Raw genomic sequence first — 17,805 nt, 5'->3', positions numbered from 1 at the left:
AAAGTTTACAGTGTAGAAACGTTTAATAAAGTTCAAACAAATGTAACAAAATCAGTCGTGATTTCTTTGAGACAAATTTCTTCAAATCTTGATTTGTTGCATTAAAGTGCTGTAAGTGCCGTAAGTCTCCGGTCAGGAGTGCTACGAGGTGTAGATAGCCATCCCGATGGTGGTCAGAGCGACGCATACTCCCATGGTGAACTGCATCACGCGTGGGAACGTGGTCGTTTTGGCACCGTCCGGTTGATTCCCAGTTTCTGTCGTGATGCTCAACATTTTCTGCAAGTCATCAAAAACCTGAAAGGGAAAAGAGACACAAAGTTGGTGCGAGGTCGACAGATTCGCTTCCTCTTTCTCACAGTGTCACATCTGACTTCTGATTGGCTGTTTTTGAATCTCACCTCGATGTTGCACTGGAAAGCGTCGACGGCCTCCTTCAGCACCGCCGCCGTCGCTGCCTCCGTCAGCTCGATGCTGTTCATCCGGCTCCTGTACAGCTGCTTGAAACGATTCGGACTCGTCACGCCGGGGAAGGAGAAGAACGAAAGCCCCTCTTTGCCGCTCAGCCCCAGAGACTTCTGGGTGATTTTCCCAAGCACTTGACCTCCGGACAGGTCACCGAGATAGCGAGTGTAGGCGTGAGCGACCAACAGCTCAGGGCGCTCTTTGCCGATCTGAAAAACATGACAGGATGATCACCTGCTCCAACCTTTCTTAGTCTTTGTAACATCAGTGCACACCTGCTTGTCTTCACTCACCTGTCGTAGTCTTTGTTCGTATCTGTGCGTTGCCGCGGGAACGATCACCTTCTTCCTCCAGTCGGAGCCAAAGAAATGCTCCAGATCGCATTCGAGCGACTCCAAGCGCGCGAGCTCCTGAGGGAAGTATATCGGAGCCACGGCGGGATGGGAGGCGTTCCTGTCCAGCTCTTCTTCTAGAGCTTTGTAGATCTCATAGAGGGAACACAGCAGGACCTGACGGAGGCAGAAACATCCACGTTTTAACATATGTACAGCAGAATGTCACGGTTGCAGAGGCAGTTAAGTGTGAAGAGTTAGAAGTAAGCTAAAAGTAATGTATAAAGGCTAAAATAGTTAGCTAAAGGTAATGTATAAAAGGCTAAAACAGTTGGCTAAAAGTAATGTATAAAAAGCTAAAACGGTTGGCTAAAAGTAATGTATAAAAGGCTAAAATAGTTAGCTAAAGGTAATGTATAACAGGCTGAAACGTTGGCTAAAAGTAATGTATAAAGGCTAAAAAGGTTGGCTAAAAGTAATGTATAAAAGGCTAAAATAGTTAGCTAAAGGTAATGTACAAAACGTTAAAACGGTAGGCTAAAAGTAATGTATGAATGGCTAAAACGGCTAGCTAAAGGTAATGTATGAATGGGTACGTGGGTTGGCTAAAGGTAATGTATGAATGGGTACATGGGTTGGCTAAAAGTAATGTATAAAAGGTTAAAATGGTAGGCTAAATCGGTTGGTTAAAAGTAATGTATGAATGGCTAAAACGGTTAGCTAAAGGTAATGTATAAATGGGTACAACAGTTGGCTAAAGGTAATGTATAAAGTGCTTAAACGGTAGGCTAAAGGTAATGTATAAAAGGCTAAAACTGCAGGTTAAAAGTAATGTATAAAAGGCTAAAACGGTTGGCTAAAGGTAATGTATGAATGGGTACAACAGTTGGCTAAAGGTAATGTATGAATGGGTACAACAGTTGGCTAAAGGTATAAAAGGCTAAAGTCACGCCGTTGAGGCAGCTAAGTCTGTAGAGTTTACCTTGTACTGAGTCAGGGTGATCTGTCCTTTCTGGTAACTCAGCATCAGCTGAGTGTTTTCAGCTCTGACGTGGTTTTCTTTGGTGGCAGCTTTAATCTGCTCTGATAAATCACTGCCAACAAACAGAAAGGACAATTCATCAACATAAAATTATTTTAAAAAACAACATTTCTATGTGAAAATCACATCCTCAATCAGTACCTGCCGACGTCTCCGCTGTCTTCTTTCCTGGCGCTCTTCATGTTCTCCATCTTGTCGTCTTCCTCTGAGTTTACAGTCCGTCTGTGGCCTCTCAGCTCCGTCCTGCCTGTTTTTATACAGTCAGGATGTCCTCAAATGGGAAGTGTGACTGCTGACTCACCTTTCTCTGAGTGCTGAGGCTTAACATGACGAAGCAGACGTGTGACTGGACGAATCTGAAAACATGATATGGCAGAAATCAAAAGCCCTGATTCAGCCTTTTTTTTGGTTCTGAAGGAACACTGTGTTGAAGTGAGTCGACAACTTTGCCAACAGTCAAACACCAAACAAGGTCAACAACACAAGACATAGCAGCCAGCTAAGATTGTTTACTAGTCCAACACCAAGAAATCCAACTTGGCGTCTGTCTTTCAGCTTGCTCAGCTCCTGTTCTGGCACGACACCGGCATCTTCTCAGTGATCCAAAACACCTGTGTGTGTTAACATTCGCAACATTAGCTTAGACCAGCTAACACTCCCCCCGCTGCTCTGAGCAGCTAACATTAGCTAACATTAGTCAACAGCAGTTAATTATGAATTACTGTTGACTAATATTAACTTAATATTAGCCAACAGCAGCTAGCATTAGCCAACAGCAGTTAATTATTAACTACTGTTGACTAATATTAACTTAATATTAGTCAACAGCAGCTAACATTAATCAACAGCAGTTAACACTAGTCAACAACAGCAGTCAACACTAGTCAACAGCAGTTAACACTAGTCAACAACAGTTAACACTAGTCAACAGCAGCTAACATTAGTCAACAGCCGTTAACACTAGTCAACAACAGTTAACATTAATCAACAGCAGTTAACACTAGTCAACAACAGTTAACACTAGTCAACAGCAGCTAACATTAATCAAAAGCAGTTAACACTAGTCAACAACAGCAGTCAACATTAATCAACAGCAGCTAGCATTAGTCAACAACAGTTAACACTAGTCAACAACAGTTAACACTAGTCAACAGCAGCTAACATTAATCAACAGCAGTTAACACTAGTCAACAACAGTTAACATTAGTCAACAACAGTTAACATTAGTCAACAACAGTTAATTATTAACTACTGTTGACTAATATTAACTTAATATTAGTCAACAGCAGCTAACATTAATCAACAGCATTAACACTAGTTCACAACAGTTAACGTTTGTCAACAGCAGTTAACACTAGTCAACAACAGTTAACGTTGTCAACAGCATGTAACACTAGTCAACAGCAGCTAACCAATTAATCAACGAGGCAGTTACCAGTAGTCACACACCGAGGACATCAGAGGGAAAACCAGAAAACATTTCCTCCAAATATGATCCAGTTTCACACCAAAATCTGTGAAATAGTTGGTGGTGTGTGACTTAGTGCCGTAAAGAACAACTCAGTGTGACATTAACGTTATTGAGCACACTATATACTATGCACCACGCTTATTATTATTATTATTATTATTATTATTATTATGATTATTATTATTATTAGCACTTTTTTGGCACGCTACTCCTCCCTCAGTTTTTGTTTGTTTTAAGGGAATAGGTCAACAACCCACTGAGGAGGAAGCCCTTCAGCTGTCAGCACAGACCACTGATGGGACGGTTTTTTGTATTTAACTAAGTAAATATATTTGTGTGATGAGCAGTTGGACAGAAGGATCTTTAAGTCCACTCCATTAGCTCAGTGAAAGACATCTGAAGGTGAGTAAAAGTCTTTCTATCAGCAGGAAAGGAGCAAAAATTGATAATGTTTGTATTGTTTAAGCAAAAACTAGATGATTTAATGTAAATTAAAATGAAAGTTTAAAAAGCCAACAGTGACAAATGTTTATGCAACAAACATAGTAACATATGGTTGCTGGGAAAAGCCCTGAATGAATACTAAAAAAGTTTGTGAAGACAATGTGTGTGAGGTCGCTGCTGAACAGTTTAATTTAGTGTAAGTGTTGAAACAAGCTTTTCAGTTGAGCACCCAGAGCAGTTCAGATGTAATTTAAAGGGAACTCCTGAAAGAAATGACTGTATGAACTTGTATGAACCCTAAAACAGTTAGCTAAAGGTAATGGATAAGTGGCTAAAATGGCTAGGTAAAAGTAAACTCTGATACATCCACCTGATCAGGTAAAGATTGTCTTTATTTCTTTTCTATTGGACTCTACTCTTTTCTATTAGACCCTAATTTTTTCTATTGGACTCTATTCTTTTCTATTGGACTTGGTTCTTTTCTATTGGACTCTACTCTTTTCTATTGGACTCGGTTCTCTTCTATTGGACTGTTCTTTTAGACTTGGTTCTTTTCTAATGGACTGTTCATTTCTATTGGACTCTATTCTTTTCTATTGGACTGTTCTTTTCTATTGGACTTGGTTCTTTTCTATTGGACTGTTCTATTCTATTAGACCCTATTCTCTTCTATTGGACTCTACTCTTATCTATTAGACTCTATTCTTGTCTATTAGACTCTATTCTTTTCTATTGGACTCTACTCTTTTCTATTGGATTCGGTTCTCTTCTATTGGACTGTTCTTTTAGACTTGGTTCTTTTCTATTGGACTGTTCATTTCTATTGGGCTCTATTCTTTTCTATTGGACTGTTCATTTCTATTGGACTGTTCTTTTCTATTGGACTGTTCTTTTCTATTGGACTCTATTCTTTTCTATTGGACTCGGTTCTATGGTGTTTTCTGGCCCCTCCTCCCGGTGCACGCAGCCCTCCATGGTTCTCCGGAGGGGGACGTGGGCTGAAGTGGGCCGAGCTAGAGGGGATCTTCCTCTGCTGGAGGACTCGGTATGAGCCCCGGACACGCTTTAACGTGATCAGCAGTCAACATGTAGGGACTGTCCACAGCCGTGCTACATGGTAAACACCAGATGATGCGTGGGACGGATCGACTCATGTAAGAGAAAGGTAACGATGTGCGTGTTTAACGCGGTTATGATGCGTGAACAGACCTCACATCTGGTTCGGCGGGACGACGGCAGCCCCCGCATCCGCAGCAGAGTCATATAACATCGGCTAAAGAGTTGAAGGAGAGCCGGGAGATGATCCGGAGCTCTTCTATCAGTATGTTTACATGTTTAACTGTCAGATCAGATCCGTGTTTATGATTCAAGGTTGAAGTTATATAAGTATGTGTTAAACCACAGGATGGAGTCAGTCATGTCTGTTGTCTAATCATGGCCCAGATAATCATGAAGGCATGCAAGCAAGAACTAACAACAGCTGATAAAAAAAGATATTTTATGATTACATACAGATTTATTCTGACCTCATGTGTTCATCCATGAACAAGGACAACAAATATAGACGCATTTAAATATATATAAAACTGTAAAAATGTATTTTTGCCATTTAGCATCACCAGTTTTAGAGTTATGATAAAAAAACTAGTGAGTAACAGCCAGACACAGCAGCCAGATAATATCACTGACTGGTCCAACAGCAGTCAGCCCAGCTCAGCATCTGTCTTTCAGCCTTTTATTTCACCAACCACTAAAAGTCAGTCCCACATTTACTCTTGTCCGGCGGCTTCTTTGCTCGCTCACTCTCTCATTTTCTTTTCTTAGCTTCCTCCGTCAACGTCCTCTTCAGTCTTTTTACCTCTGTCAGTATGTCCATAGAGGCCAGTTAAGTTGCCCAGCTCCTGTTCTGGCATGACACTGACACTTTTTTTTTCTTTCTGACAGGTTATGGATTCGAGCCTTCCTTGTTTCCTCCTCTTCATCTTGATTGGCTGTTTGAAATGCTCGTCAGAAAACGAAAACAACACCCGTCACCATGACTACTGCGTGCTCGGAGCCGGGCCTGCTGGACTGCAGATGGGATACTTCCTGTCCAAGGCTAAAAGAGACTACGTCATCCTGGAGAGGAACTCCGGACCGGGCAGCTTCTTCAACAAGTACGAACCTTTGAGACAGCAACTAATATGGAAAAACTGTATGGAAGGCCAGCCAGTTCAAAAATACACGACTGTCAACACGTTGACAACACGTTAACTTGTTAACACACTGATTAACATGTTCATGATGTCAACATGTTAATGTGTTGCTAACATGTTGTCAATGTACTGTTAACGTGTTGTCGATGTGTTGTTACCGTGTTGTTACGATGACAGTGTGTCGTCAACATATTGTCAGAGTGTTGTTAAGGTGTTGTCAACGTCTTTTAATGTGTTGTTGATGCGTTGTTAGGATGTTGTCACTGTATTTTCAATGACCGTCAGTGTGTTGTTATGGTGTTCTCAACTGTGTCAATATCGTTGTTATATTGTCAATATCTTATCAATGTCTTGTTATGGTGTTGTCAACGTGTTGTCAGTGTGTTGTTACAATGTTGTCAAAATGTTGTCAACATATTGTCAAGTTACGGTGTTGTCAACTTGTTTTTAACGTGTTGTCAATATCTCATCAATGTCTTGTTAGGGTGTTGTCAAGGTTGACAATGTGTTGTCAACCTGTTACGGTGTTGTCCACATACTGTCAATGTGTTGTTATGGTGTTCTCAAGATGTCAACATGTTGTCAATGTGTTGTTACAATGTTGTCAATGTCTCGTTAGGGTGTTGTCAAGGCGTTGACAACATGTTGTCAATGCATCAATGAAACCTGAAAAATCAACATGTTAACGATGTGTTAACAACAGTCAACTCGTATATTTCACCCAGCTGGTTTTCCATCTAGCTGAACCATCGTGAATCATCGTTGCCTTATCTGCTCTGTTTTGCGCGTCCAGGTATCCGCGGCACAGGAAGCTCATCAGCATCAACAAGATCCACACCGGGAGGCAGAATCCAGAGTTCAACCTGCGTCATGACTGGAACTCGCTGCTGAGCGACAAACCCGACCTCCTGTTCAAGAGGGTGAGCAATGAGTTTTACCCGCCGGCTGACGCCTACCCGCTCTATCTGTCCATGTTCGTGGAGGAGCTCGGGCTGAAGGTCCGGTATGGTGTGGACATCGGGAGGATCAGGGCAGTGCAGTCAGACACCGGCAGGAGGTACATCCTGACCGATCAGCATACGTCGGACTACACATGCAGGTACTTTACATCCTACAGACGAGTGATAACGTTTGTTTGTTGTTGGTTTCATTGTGTTTCTGTCTTCCGTCCCTCAGCGTCCTCCTGGTAGCGACGGGTTTGTGGGTTCCTCAGAAGATTGAATTTGTCGGTTCTGACCTGGTTGAAGGCTACGAGTCCATCTCCACTAACCCTGAGGACTACAAGAACCAGGCCATACTTATTCTGGGCAAGGGGAACTCCGCCTTTGAAACAGCCCAGAGCATCTTGGAAAAAGCAAGTCATGTGCACATGCTCAGTCCCAGCCCTGTTCGACTGGCCTGGCAAACACATTATGTTGGAGATCTCAGGTAGTCCTCAAGATTTGGTGACTTTAATCAAATCAAATTTTATTTTTAAAGCCCAAAGTCACAAAGTACATTTGCCTCGGAGGGCTTTACAATCTGTACAGGGAGTGACACCCTCTGTCCTTAGACCCTCTTTGGACTTTACTCTACTGGACTGTACTTTTACATCACACTTTCAATATTTTTAGGGCAAACTGACTGTTTTGTTTTTCTTTTTCAGAGCTGTAAATAACGACCTACTTGACACATACCAGTTGAAGTCCCTTGATGGGTTGGTGGAGGCACGGCTGGAGAAAATAGTTATTGTTCAAAGAAAAGAACAAGCCAAGAAGAGATCAGATGGAAAGAAGAAAGAGAAGAAGAAGTTGTACCTGTCTTTGAATAAGTACATACAAAACCAGGAAGAGAAAAACAGCTCTGAGGTGACCGGAGAAGATCTTCCAAGCTTTTACTCTGACAACTTCTCCATGCGAAAGCCGTACGACCGAGTGATCCGATGCCTTGGATTCAAGTTCAACTTTAGCGTATTTGACAGGTATACATTTATGTAACGTGTGTGATATGACTACATATAGAAGAAAGTCCAAGCTGTTTTATTAATAGTAATCTTAAATCTCTTTAGCTCTGCCTGCCCACCGCACAGTGACAATGCAAAGGGGAGGTTACCGGGGGTGACAGCCTGGTATGAAGGGACGGGGACCCCTGGTTTGTTTGTGCTGGGAACTGCTGCACACTCCAGAGACTACCGCACATCCGCTGGAGGCTTCATCCACGGATTTCGTTACACAGGTGCTTTATATGTGTATTTGCTGTCAAAAGTTAGTGTGACATCAACATGATTTAAAAGTTACACAGTGTTTGCTTTATAATCATGGTGATATTTGAATAACCTGTACGGACTTTCCTCCACAGCACGAGCCGTACATCGTGTACTTGAACAGCGTTACCATAACAACCGCTGGCCATCGACTAAACTGTTGACAACTCAGCTACTGTCCTGGGTTCTGAAGCGGATCGGCGAGGCCTCTGGGCCGTATCAAATGTTTGAGGTGCTCGCAGATGTGATACTTCTTCGAGGGTAAGCAGATTTTGGCATTTGCAATCATGACTTTAGCTTTTTTTTTCTTTTCTTTTTTTTGCTGTGCTCATTTGTTCATCTGTCCACGGTCATTCACATCCCTCCTACATGCCCTGGTGTTGTCCAGAACATCTCGAAATGGATGTGGCCTCAGGCTAGGAAGCATTAAATACCTAAAACTCCTTCACTGGCTTTTTTTTTTTGGATTAATGTAAAAACGGCAGTGGCAGTGTTTCAAAATCTGGGGCAACTGGACTTACGTAATGTTTTACGACAACGTAAAGACGTTCACCTCTCACCCAAGAGGCTTCTTAAGTTATGACTGACTGGTTGGGAAACTCAGGCATTTAGGTGAGCCTTTTATGTCTACAGATGCCGTGGGTCCTCTTCCATTAAGTTCACCATGTTGAACTGCCTTCTTTCTACAGTAGAAACCAGAACGGTTGAAATGCGGCTCTCGAGAGGGTTTTTTGAAGCTTGAGCAAGGAGAATGGAGGATTACGCTCATCGTTGCGTAATGACGAGCTGTCCTCTCCAGCTCGTCTATATGCCCTCAGGATAGTGACACGACTACTCTATGCATCTACAGTGTGAATGGACTGTACTGCCTTTCTAGTCTTCTGACCACTCAGGACGCTTTTACACTACATATCTCATGCAAGAATCGAGAGTTGATATTTGAATCACAACATTACTGTAATAATTTGTCCTATATGTATTCTAATAGTCAGTGCCATTCCCTGTGTTTACTCAATACAGTTCATTCCTGTTATACTCATCATATTTTGGTCCTTTCCTTTTTTCCTTGTCTCTTAAGCTCCCAGTGCGAATATGTGGAAGAGTTTCCTATCCAGGCCTTGCCTCAGTTCTCGTCTCTCTCGGGCCATGAGATCTCCAACCATGGGCTGATAGTTGTAGTCCTTCAATACGGAAAGAAGAAGAACGTCGACTATCTGGGGCGGAATAGGGCTCATTCAGACTGGAGCAAAGCTAATGAATCTAACTTTCTGCACCCTGTTTTGTACTACTATGACAAACTTCCTACTGGTGAGTAGAAACAATGCCACCATTAAAAAAAAAGTGATGTTTATGAATAAACTGCAGTTTTGACTTTTTTCTGTCTCCAGAGGAAGAAATGAAGCTCCGTCCGAAGGGCTGGGCCTTACCGAGGCCCAAGGCAATCCATCACATTGTAGAGGACTTCCTCACAGAATGGGACGGTCCTGTATCTCATATCCAGCCACTGCGACGCTTCCTGGAGCACTGTGTAAAGACCGACCTCAGGAACTTCTATGCGGGTAAAGTTGTTGTCTCACAGCTGATCTGTTTCTCCATCAAATATATGAAGCTCAGAGTGTGGTAGCTCCACCGCCATCTCTTCTGTGACTGTTGGTGGTACCAAATCTTGTGCTCTGGGTATCAAAGATGTATTGCAGATGGTAGTTTGACTTATTCCCATGTCTTTCAGAATCATGTTTCCGCTTCTCCCTTACCTACCGCAAGCCGCCACTGTTTTGCCAGCAAGGATACTTGAAGCAACAGGGTGTCGTTGACAGCAGTCAGCTGTGGCAGCACTTTGACGATGCTGGACTGATGCCTTCTGAACATGATTCAGGCACATCAGGGGAGGACTCTGCATTCCCCAACTACCTGGCACAAGCTGGAGCCTCTGTGTCTTCAGGACTGAAACTTGACTTCTGATTGTGTGTTAAAGCTATGCCTATGATACTGTTTATGTCCCTTGGACCTGCTACCTCCAGCACCCATCATGTTCCCTCAACTAGACCAAATATTTTTTGCCAGAATGCAATCCTCCAGATCAGTTGTTCCCAACCTTTTTGGCTTGTGACCCCCTAAAAATATAGCAATTTCTGCTAGCAACACTCCATCACCAGATGTAAATGTGCAACACTTGACTATTTTAACCAAAGAATGGTTTCCTTTCTTTGTTTTATTAAAGTTAAAGGGTCAAAACAAGTTAAATTACCCTGTAAAGATTAGAGGGATCCTCAGGTTGGACAGTGTTGTAGTCAAGACCATCTAAACTGAGACCAAGTCATGACCAAGACCAGAGTGTATTGAGACCGAGACCAGACTTTGAAGTGTTGATACCAAGTCAACATCAAGATCAAGACTTAATCTTGAGTACTACAACACTGTGTTGGAAACTACTGTTCAGCACTGGAGAGGCACCTTGTCCCTTAGCGAAAGCTCCCTTCTTATTATTATTGCTCACAAAATATTTATATACATTATATTATAACATTTTCATACCATGGAGATTATATGAAGATATAAAGGTGGAGGGTGCGGTGTTATAAATCGATTATGCATTATATATTTTGCATGTTACCTGATTAAACATTAAAGAGGACAAACTGTCGTTTATAATTCAAATAGACACACTGTGTGGAGCATTTTTATATCATAGAGATTTTATGAAGTTAAATAGGTGGAGGGTGGGGTGTTATAAAACGTTTATACATTATATATTTTGCATGTTGATATCCTGTCAAGAGCAAGACTTTGAGGGGTTGATACCAATTCAATTTTATTTCTATAGCGCCATATCATAACAAAAGTTATCTCATGACACTTTTCATGCAGAGCAGGTCTAGACCGACTCTTTATAATATTATTTAGAGAGACCCAGCAGTTCCACCATGAGCAAGCACTTGGCGACGGTGACGAGGAAAAACTTCCTTTTAAGAGGCAGAAACGGAGAGGGAGAGACGGGGGGATAGATAGATACATAGAGAGAGAGAGAGAGAGAGAGAGAGAGACATATGCACAGCAGCAGCAATCATTAACTAACTATAAACTGTAATGGAGATACCAAGTCAAGACCAAGACTTTGAGGGATTGATACCAAGTCAACGTCAAGACCAAAACTTTGAGGGATTGATACCAAGGCATTGCAAGACAGAGTCAAGACCAAGACTTTAAGGGGTTGATAGCAAGTCAGCGTCAAGACCAAGACTTTGATGGATTGATACTAAGTCAACGTCAAGACCAAGACTTTGAGGGATTGATATGAAGTCAGCATCAAGACCAAGACTTTGATGGATTGATACCAAGTCAACGTCAAGACCAAAACTTTGAGGGATTGATATCAAGTCAACATCAAGACCAAGACTTTGAGGGATTGATATGAAGTCAGCATCAAGACCATGCAAGACAGAGTCAAGACCAAGACTTTAAGGGGTTGATAGCAAGTCAACGTCAAGACCAAGACTTTGATGGATTGATACCAAGTCAACGTCAAGACAAAGACTTTGAGGGATTGATATGAAGTCAGCATCAAGACCAAGACTTTGAGGGATTGATATTAAGTCAGCATCAAGACCAAAACTTTGATGGTTTGATACCAAGGCATTGCAAGACAGTCAAGACCAAGACTTTAAGGGATTGATACCAAGTCAACGTCAAGACCAAGACTTTGAGGGATTGATACCAAGTCAACGTCAAGACCAAAACTTTGATGGATTGATACCAAGGCATTGCAAGACAGAGTCAAGACCAAGACTTTAAGGGGTTGATACCAAGTCAACGACAAGACTTTGAGGGATTAATACCAAGTCAACGTCAAGACTTTGAGGGATTGATATGAAGTCAACGTCAAGACCAAGACTTTGATGGATTGATACCTAGTCAACGTCAAGACCAAGACTTTGAGGGATTGATACCAAGTCAACGTCAAGACCAAGACTTTAAGGGGTTGATACCAAGTCAACGACAAGACTTTGAGGGATTCGTACCAAGGCATTGCATGACAGAGTTAAGACCAAGACTTTGAGGGTTAATTAAGGGTAAATTAAAGAGACTGTCATTTTAAATTCAAATGAACACTGCGAACTGTTATTGACTTTTTATAATGCGCATGCGCTTAGCAGTGAGAGTTTGACTGGCTGTCCGGTTGCTTAGCTCCTATTGGACAAAGAGCTAAGGAACAACGCTGAATCTGATTGGTGGATGGTTGGTTGACTGCACAATGGGTGTGCCTGTTACTAGCCGAATGGAAACTGTGGAGCACGGGGCGACATTTTGGCGCTGTGGAGGAAGAGTGTTACCTGTTAAAATATCACAAATCACCCCGAGAAGAGAGGCTTTCATGGGGGAGTTTGTGAGCTGACATGCCGCAGGATGGTCCCCGGGTGTCGCTGATATATTTAAAGCCAGCTCCGAGACGTTACTGACGGCTTTATTTCCTTCTCGGACCGCCTGTTTGTATAAACACACCATCCATATGTCGCCGTAAAGTATGGACGACTGGAGCCCGATCGTTGCTGCAGCTTCGGATAACGACCGCTCCAGCTCCGAGGGGGAGTACACGCTGGAGCCCGGAGCCGGGGATGGAACCCGGCAGGCGGGGGACGGAGAGCAGCAGCAGCGGCGGCGGGGTAATAACGTGGAAGGTGTGATGATGATGGACGACGGTGGAGGTGGAGGTGGAGTGGGTACTACTACTACTACTGCTGCTGCTGCTGTCGGGTTCGGGATAAGTGGGACCGGTGAGGGGAAGGTGGTGTTGGGTCGAGTCGGACAGAGAGACGATAAAGAACTCAGGTACCTGCACTTGTTGTGGGAGCCCGGACGAGCTGAGCTCGGAGCCGGCGGGGTGGCGAGCAAGCTGGGGAAGGTGACGGGGAGCAGGGCCAGGAGGCAGCACAGGGTGGTCCGGAACCTCGGTCCAATTGGTAAAGATATTTACGGTAAGTTCAGCCACAAATACACCAACTAACATCTTGATAAGTCTGATGCTTTTATATGAAATTACAGCTGCCTTGAAGTTATTCCCATGTATGATGAGCACTTGTTGGCTGCAAGCTCAAAACAGGTGGATGGCATGTCAGCGAAGAGTAATCTGGTAGCAATTCTGGCCTTGAAAGCGACCCCCAACACCATTAAACCTTTGCCCTACATGCTTCACTTAACGGTGGGAACCACACATGTAGATAACATCCGTTTACATGCTCATCGAACAGCCAAAGAAGCACGTAAACTAAGAAAAATGACCGAAGCTGAGCAACTTAACAAAGTCTGGTGGGCAAAATGGGCAAAACAGACCAAAACAGCTTTGCAGCCCTGAAACGATGCACTCCAATCACAGTAATAATGTAAAATAAGTAGTTTAGGAACATCCCTGCAGTTTGTTGTCTTGAGCAGTCTTGAAATAATATACAGAGGTTTGCAAATGGGGTCGATTACAAGAGGAGAGACCTTCGAAATGACCCTGAAGACTTGATCTCGAGCACTACGACACTGAGTTGACAAACAGATGGCATGCTGCCCTTAAATTTTGAATTAAATCTCCAGCAAAGCGCCCCTCCCACGCCATCACATCTCGTCCTCCATGGTTCACAATGGGAACCACACATGTAGATAACCGTTCACATGCTCATCGAACAGCTACAAAGGGAAACAACTTTGTAGAAGCACGTAAACTAAGAAAAATGACCGAATCTGAGCAACTTAACAAAGTCTGGTGGGCAAAATGCTTGAAGTCACACGGAGAGCAGACCAAAACAGGTTTGCAGCCCTGAAACGATGCACGCCAATCACTGTAATAATGTAAAGTAAGTAGTTTAGGAACATCCCTGCAGTTTGTTGTCTTGAGCAGTCTTGAAATAATATACAGAGGTTTGCAAATGGGGTCGATTACAAGAGGAGAGACCTTCGAAATGAGGTCTGAAGACCCTCAAGACTTGATCTTGAGCACAACGCCATCACATCTCATCCTCCATGGTTCACAATGGGAACCACACATGTAGATGAAATTACACAAATTACCTTTTGAACAGTTTTTTTGTCTCCAGTGTTCATCTACACTGTAGAAATTAATACATATAAAGACGAAGCTTTAACAGGTGCTGTATCTTCTATTGTAGTAGCTATCTAGCCTCTTAAATATTACATAATATCAGTGTTATACTGATGCACGGTTGTGTATCAGTTGCTGTTCAAACAAGCAGCCCTCTCCAAAGTGTAACACCATTGTTCTTGTGAATGACGCCTTTGTTTGTTGCTCTCATGCTGCACAGTCTGACCTCATTCATCTATCATTAAGAAATATTTACATACATGTCACTCTGACTGTCTTATCTCCACAGCTGTGAAGAGGCTGAGGGAAGCGGCCAACAGCAACGACATTGACACAGGTACGAACAGAGAGAGAGGCGAGGTGACGGCTGTGAAAGTGTTCAGGCAGGACAGGCGGGATGTTTGACGTTAACAAGGACGTTTTCTTTCAGTTCGAAAGCTGCTGCAGGACGACATCGACCCCTGTGCGGCAGACGACAAAGGAAGGACGGCCCTCCATTTCTCTTCCTGCAACGGCAACGAGAGCATCGGTAGGATGGACCCAGATCTTCTGTTCTGTCTTTAATTAAAACATGCTGACTACATCAGTTTCCTAATTAAATGTCAAACATCATTTTTTTTTCCAATGACTGCAGTGCAATTGTTGCTGAGCCACGGCGCTGACCCAAACCAGCGAGACAGTCTGGGAAATACCCCCCTCCACCTGGGTAAGAGATCAATCACCACGCTGTGAAGCTTGTAGCAGTGTGGTCAGTCGTGTTCGTGATGTGGTTTCACTCTGACTGTGCAGCTGCTTCAGGCTCACAGATGTTTAAAAAGAGTTTTTGTGACGTGTTTCTTGATCTGTTCAAACTCTTAAACTGTAATCTGTGTCCCTGCAGCGGCCTGTACCAACCACGTGCCTGTAATCACCACGTTACTGAGAGGAGGTGAGATCACCGACTGTAAACATATATACGAGGTCTCTCCTGCATGCTTTGGAAGGAGAGGACGAGGCGAGGGGTATTCCTCTAATAAAGCAATATTACATTGGCATGATGTGGTCGTAAGCTTGACTGAAGTGTATATAATCAAAAATATGAATATAATCGAAAGATATTTATATTTTGAGGCAATTTTGCTCTTAAAATAAACATTTTTTTGCTCCGTTTCCATGGAGATACACTTGGTCTGACTCATACACACACCAGTACACACCTGTATTAACGATTAAAACACATGTCTATTAAAAAAAGCTGGAATTCAGATGTATTGCTTTATTAAGTGTAATTATTCATATTTATTTATATTTACATATTTTCAGGATGTGACAATGTGCTGTCATCCTCCCAATGTCTCGTTGGCCAATCAGATCACTCGATCAGACTACTTGTTGTATAATCACAGTTAATTAACTCTATAAAATCTGGTTGTTGTTCAGGTAGAATAAAGAATTAATCCGCCTGTGTTTAATGAGAGCTTTCTGTTCAGGAGCTCGAGTGGACGCCCTCGACCGAGCGGGCCGGACTCCTCTTCATCTCGCACGTTCGAAGCTGAACATCCTGCAGGAGGGAGATTCACGCAGCTTAGAGACCCTGAGAGGGGAAGTAACACAGGTAGAGAGAGAGTTAACAAACCTGGCTCAGTGGCTTTAAAGACTGTTGGAGTGTTTTTTTTATATCTGACTTTTCTTTTTTTTTCCAGATTATCCAGATGCTGAGAGAATATCTGAACTTAATGGGCCAGAGTGAAGCTAAAGAGAGGCTGGAGCACATTTCAACACAGCTGCAGCATACACGCACCAAAGAGCAGGTGAGATTCATGGTGTAGCTAAACTTCAGTGTCTGTTCTTGCATGTTTATTATATATACATTTACAGTTCACCAACTAACTCATCTGTGTTTTTGTCTTTCAGGTGGACGAGGTGACAGATTTATTGGCCAGTTTCACATCACTCAGTCTACAGAAACAGAATTTGGGGGATAGGTAGAAGATAAATGTCGTGTCTCACTTCGGATACTTCCGTCAGTACACTTCTATGTAGTACACTGTGTACTTCCTGCTGTAGTAAGCTCTCAGCAGCGTAGTTCTCTCTCAAGTTGAGTATGGACGTTGTTCATTTAGTGGAGATGACGATCATAAAACTGGCGACCGCTGAGGGCAAACTTTTTGAACGTTCACCATGCAGGTACTCGCAGCACAGTGCCAGTGTGGACGCACTCAAAATAGCAAGTGTAAATATGGAAGTATGTGAATTGAGACACATTGTATAGAGAGCTGAAGACTTCACTAGCCAGCCTCAACCCAACAAGCAGCAAATGCCGTCACGCTCAGGTTTTCTGTTCATGAACTAAATATATATAGTTGTAACATGTTGAGTTTGCATGTCTTCCCCGTGTTTGTGTCGATTCTCTCCAGGTACTCCGGTTTCCTCCCACAGTCCAAAGACATACAGTTAAAAGGTTAATTAGTGACTCTAAATTGGCTGTAGGTGAGTAGTAGGTATTCATTTATCATAAGGATAGAATAACAGTATTACAAGATAGCTTTTCAGCTGATTTAAAAGGATAAAAGAAACCCTTAAGGCCAGTTTCAGACCAAATAAGGTGTTGTTTTGAATCGCCACAGTGTGAAACAATCAGGAAATAACTTAACGCTGATTAACAGGCTTTATCGAGACCGGTGCTCGCTCATTCTCATTCATTGTCACTCAACCACTGCTGGCTCTCTCTGTCTCAAACCGTCGGACACAAACCAAATTAAACTTCTTTGTGTCACTATTTTACAGCGTAAATTGCGAGTCAGACTCAGATTTAGAAGCTGGGTCATAGTTTAGTCCATGAATCCACCTAGATAGTCTGAGTTTCAGAGACGTTTCAGGCCGTCTGGTGGAGGTTTGACTTGTTAGTTTCTCCAACTCAAAATCGACATCCCCACTCAAAAATGAATGGGGGGAAAAAGCGTGAAGCTAAGCTTGGTGGGACTTCAGCTCTCTGTTGTGTTTGTGTGTGCAGATGTTCTTTGCCTTTCTTTAGTAGCTCTGTGATTAAACAGTCACTGTTGTATTTTTTGGTTCGTATCATGTTGCCTTTTTTTCTCTTGTACTGCATGTTGCGTTTGAACTGTACTGTAAACAAATGATTTGGCTGTTTGTGAATCAATAAATCAAAATGTTTGCCTACATATTGTCTTTAATACACTCTAGGAATATTAACCCTAGAACACTAACGTTGGGTGATTTTCACCCAGAGTTGCATGGGTCCTTGGGTAGCTTCAGGCTGCTCACTGATGTCATTAATGTTTCTTTCCCTCCTCCCATCTATGGTTTTTTCAAGAGGCATGCGTTTGGGTGATTTTCACTCGACGTTAGTGATGGTGAGTGCCATTTTTTGTCCATCTACAATTTATTGCAGAAAGTCTGTGCCTTCACCAGACAAGGCTCACATGTCCCAGGAATGGGTGGACCAAAGAACAAGTTCCCAGCTTCATTATTTATTTATTTTTAGGAAGTTTTTCGTTAAGGATTACCTGATTTTTCAATAATTTTGCTGCCT

The 17,805-nt window shown here is 42.7% G+C and overlaps 3 protein-coding genes across 5 annotated transcripts; 2 read left to right on the top strand and 1 right to left on the bottom strand.

The window, feature by feature from the left end:
• Positions 1-4: 4 nt before the first annotated feature.
• On the bottom strand, positions 5-2,124 carry hmox1a (heme oxygenase 1a). The gene is made up of 5 exons (XM_010750976.3): positions 1,981-2,124; positions 1,780-1,891; positions 759-974; positions 402-674; positions 5-297 (listed from the first exon to the last, which is right to left on the bottom strand). The coding sequence occupies exons 1-5, from the start codon at positions 2,028-2,030 to the stop codon at positions 142-144; spliced, it is 807 nt and encodes a 268-aa protein (XP_010749278.2). The 5' UTR covers positions 2,031-2,124; the 3' UTR covers positions 5-141.
• A 1,520-nt stretch (positions 2,125-3,644) lies between these two features.
• Positions 3,645-10,849, top strand: foxred2 (FAD-dependent oxidoreductase domain containing 2). 3 transcript variants are annotated; one of them, XM_027285877.1, is made up of 10 exons: positions 3,645-3,712; positions 5,699-5,910; positions 6,743-7,048; positions 7,126-7,377; positions 7,595-7,909; positions 7,997-8,163; positions 8,287-8,452; positions 9,270-9,499; positions 9,580-9,750; positions 9,921-10,849. In XM_027285877.1, exons 2-10 carry the CDS (start codon positions 5,702-5,704, stop codon positions 10,151-10,153), a joined length of 2,049 nt encoding a protein of 682 aa, XP_027141678.1. In that variant the 5' UTR covers positions 3,645-3,712; positions 5,699-5,701; the 3' UTR covers positions 10,154-10,849. The 3 variants fall into 3 exon arrangements, with proteins under 3 accessions (XP_027141678.1, XP_010749273.3, XP_019125034.2); XM_010750971.3 differs by lacking the exon at positions 3,645-3,712 and adding an exon at positions 4,704-4,919; XM_019269489.2 differs by lacking the exon at positions 3,645-3,712 and adding an exon at positions 4,934-5,075.
• A 1,548-nt stretch (positions 10,850-12,397) lies between these two features.
• ankrd54 (ankyrin repeat domain 54) lies at positions 12,398-17,432 on the top strand. Its single transcript, XM_019269491.2, has 8 exons — positions 12,398-13,164; positions 14,563-14,610; positions 14,704-14,802; positions 14,908-14,979; positions 15,154-15,201; positions 15,743-15,867; positions 15,956-16,063; positions 16,167-17,432. Exons 1-8 carry the CDS (start codon positions 12,714-12,716, stop codon positions 16,239-16,241), a joined length of 1,026 nt encoding a protein of 341 aa, XP_019125036.2. The 5' UTR covers positions 12,398-12,713; the 3' UTR covers positions 16,242-17,432.
• The last annotated feature ends 373 nt before the right edge of the window (positions 17,433-17,805 follow it).

This window comes from Larimichthys crocea, chromosome XII (assembly GCF_000972845.2).
Source record: "Larimichthys crocea isolate SSNF chromosome XII, L_crocea_2.0, whole genome shotgun sequence".
Taxonomy (NCBI): Eukaryota; Metazoa; Chordata; class Actinopteri; family Sciaenidae; genus Larimichthys; species Larimichthys crocea.
Note: the sequence above shows the minus strand (reverse complement) of the source record. Positions and strands in the feature narration are given on the sequence as shown.

Coding starts and splice junctions, on each gene's coding strand:
- hmox1a (XM_010750976.3), bottom strand. CDS start 2,030: ATGGAGAACATGAAGAGCGCCAGGAAAGAAGACAGCGGAGACGTCGGC. Junction 1,892..1,980: donor GACAGCGGAGACGTCGGCAG/GTACTGATTGAG, acceptor GTTTGTTGGCAG/TGATTTATCAGAGCAGATTA. Junction 975..1,779: donor TCACCCTGACTCAGTACAAG/GTAAACTCTACA, acceptor TGCCTCCGTCAG/GTCCTGCTGTGTTCCCTCTA.
- ankrd54 (XM_019269491.2), top strand. CDS start 12,714: ATGGACGACTGGAGCCCGATCGTTGCTGCAGCTTCGGATAACGACCGC. Junction 14,611..14,703: donor CAGCAACGACATTGACACAG/GTACGAACAGAG, acceptor GTTTTCTTTCAG/TTCGAAAGCTGCTGCAGGAC. Junction 16,064..16,166: donor ATACACGCACCAAAGAGCAG/GTGAGATTCATG, acceptor TTTGTCTTTCAG/GTGGACGAGGTGACAGATTT.
- foxred2 (XM_027285877.1), top strand. CDS start 5,702: ATGGATTCGAGCCTTCCTTGTTTCCTCCTCTTCATCTTGATTGGCTGT. Junction 7,378..7,594: donor CATTATGTTGGAGATCTCAG/GTAGTCCTCAAG, acceptor TTTCTTTTTCAG/AGCTGTAAATAACGACCTAC. Junction 9,500..9,579: donor CTATGACAAACTTCCTACTG/GTGAGTAGAAAC, acceptor TTCTGTCTCCAG/AGGAAGAAATGAAGCTCCGT.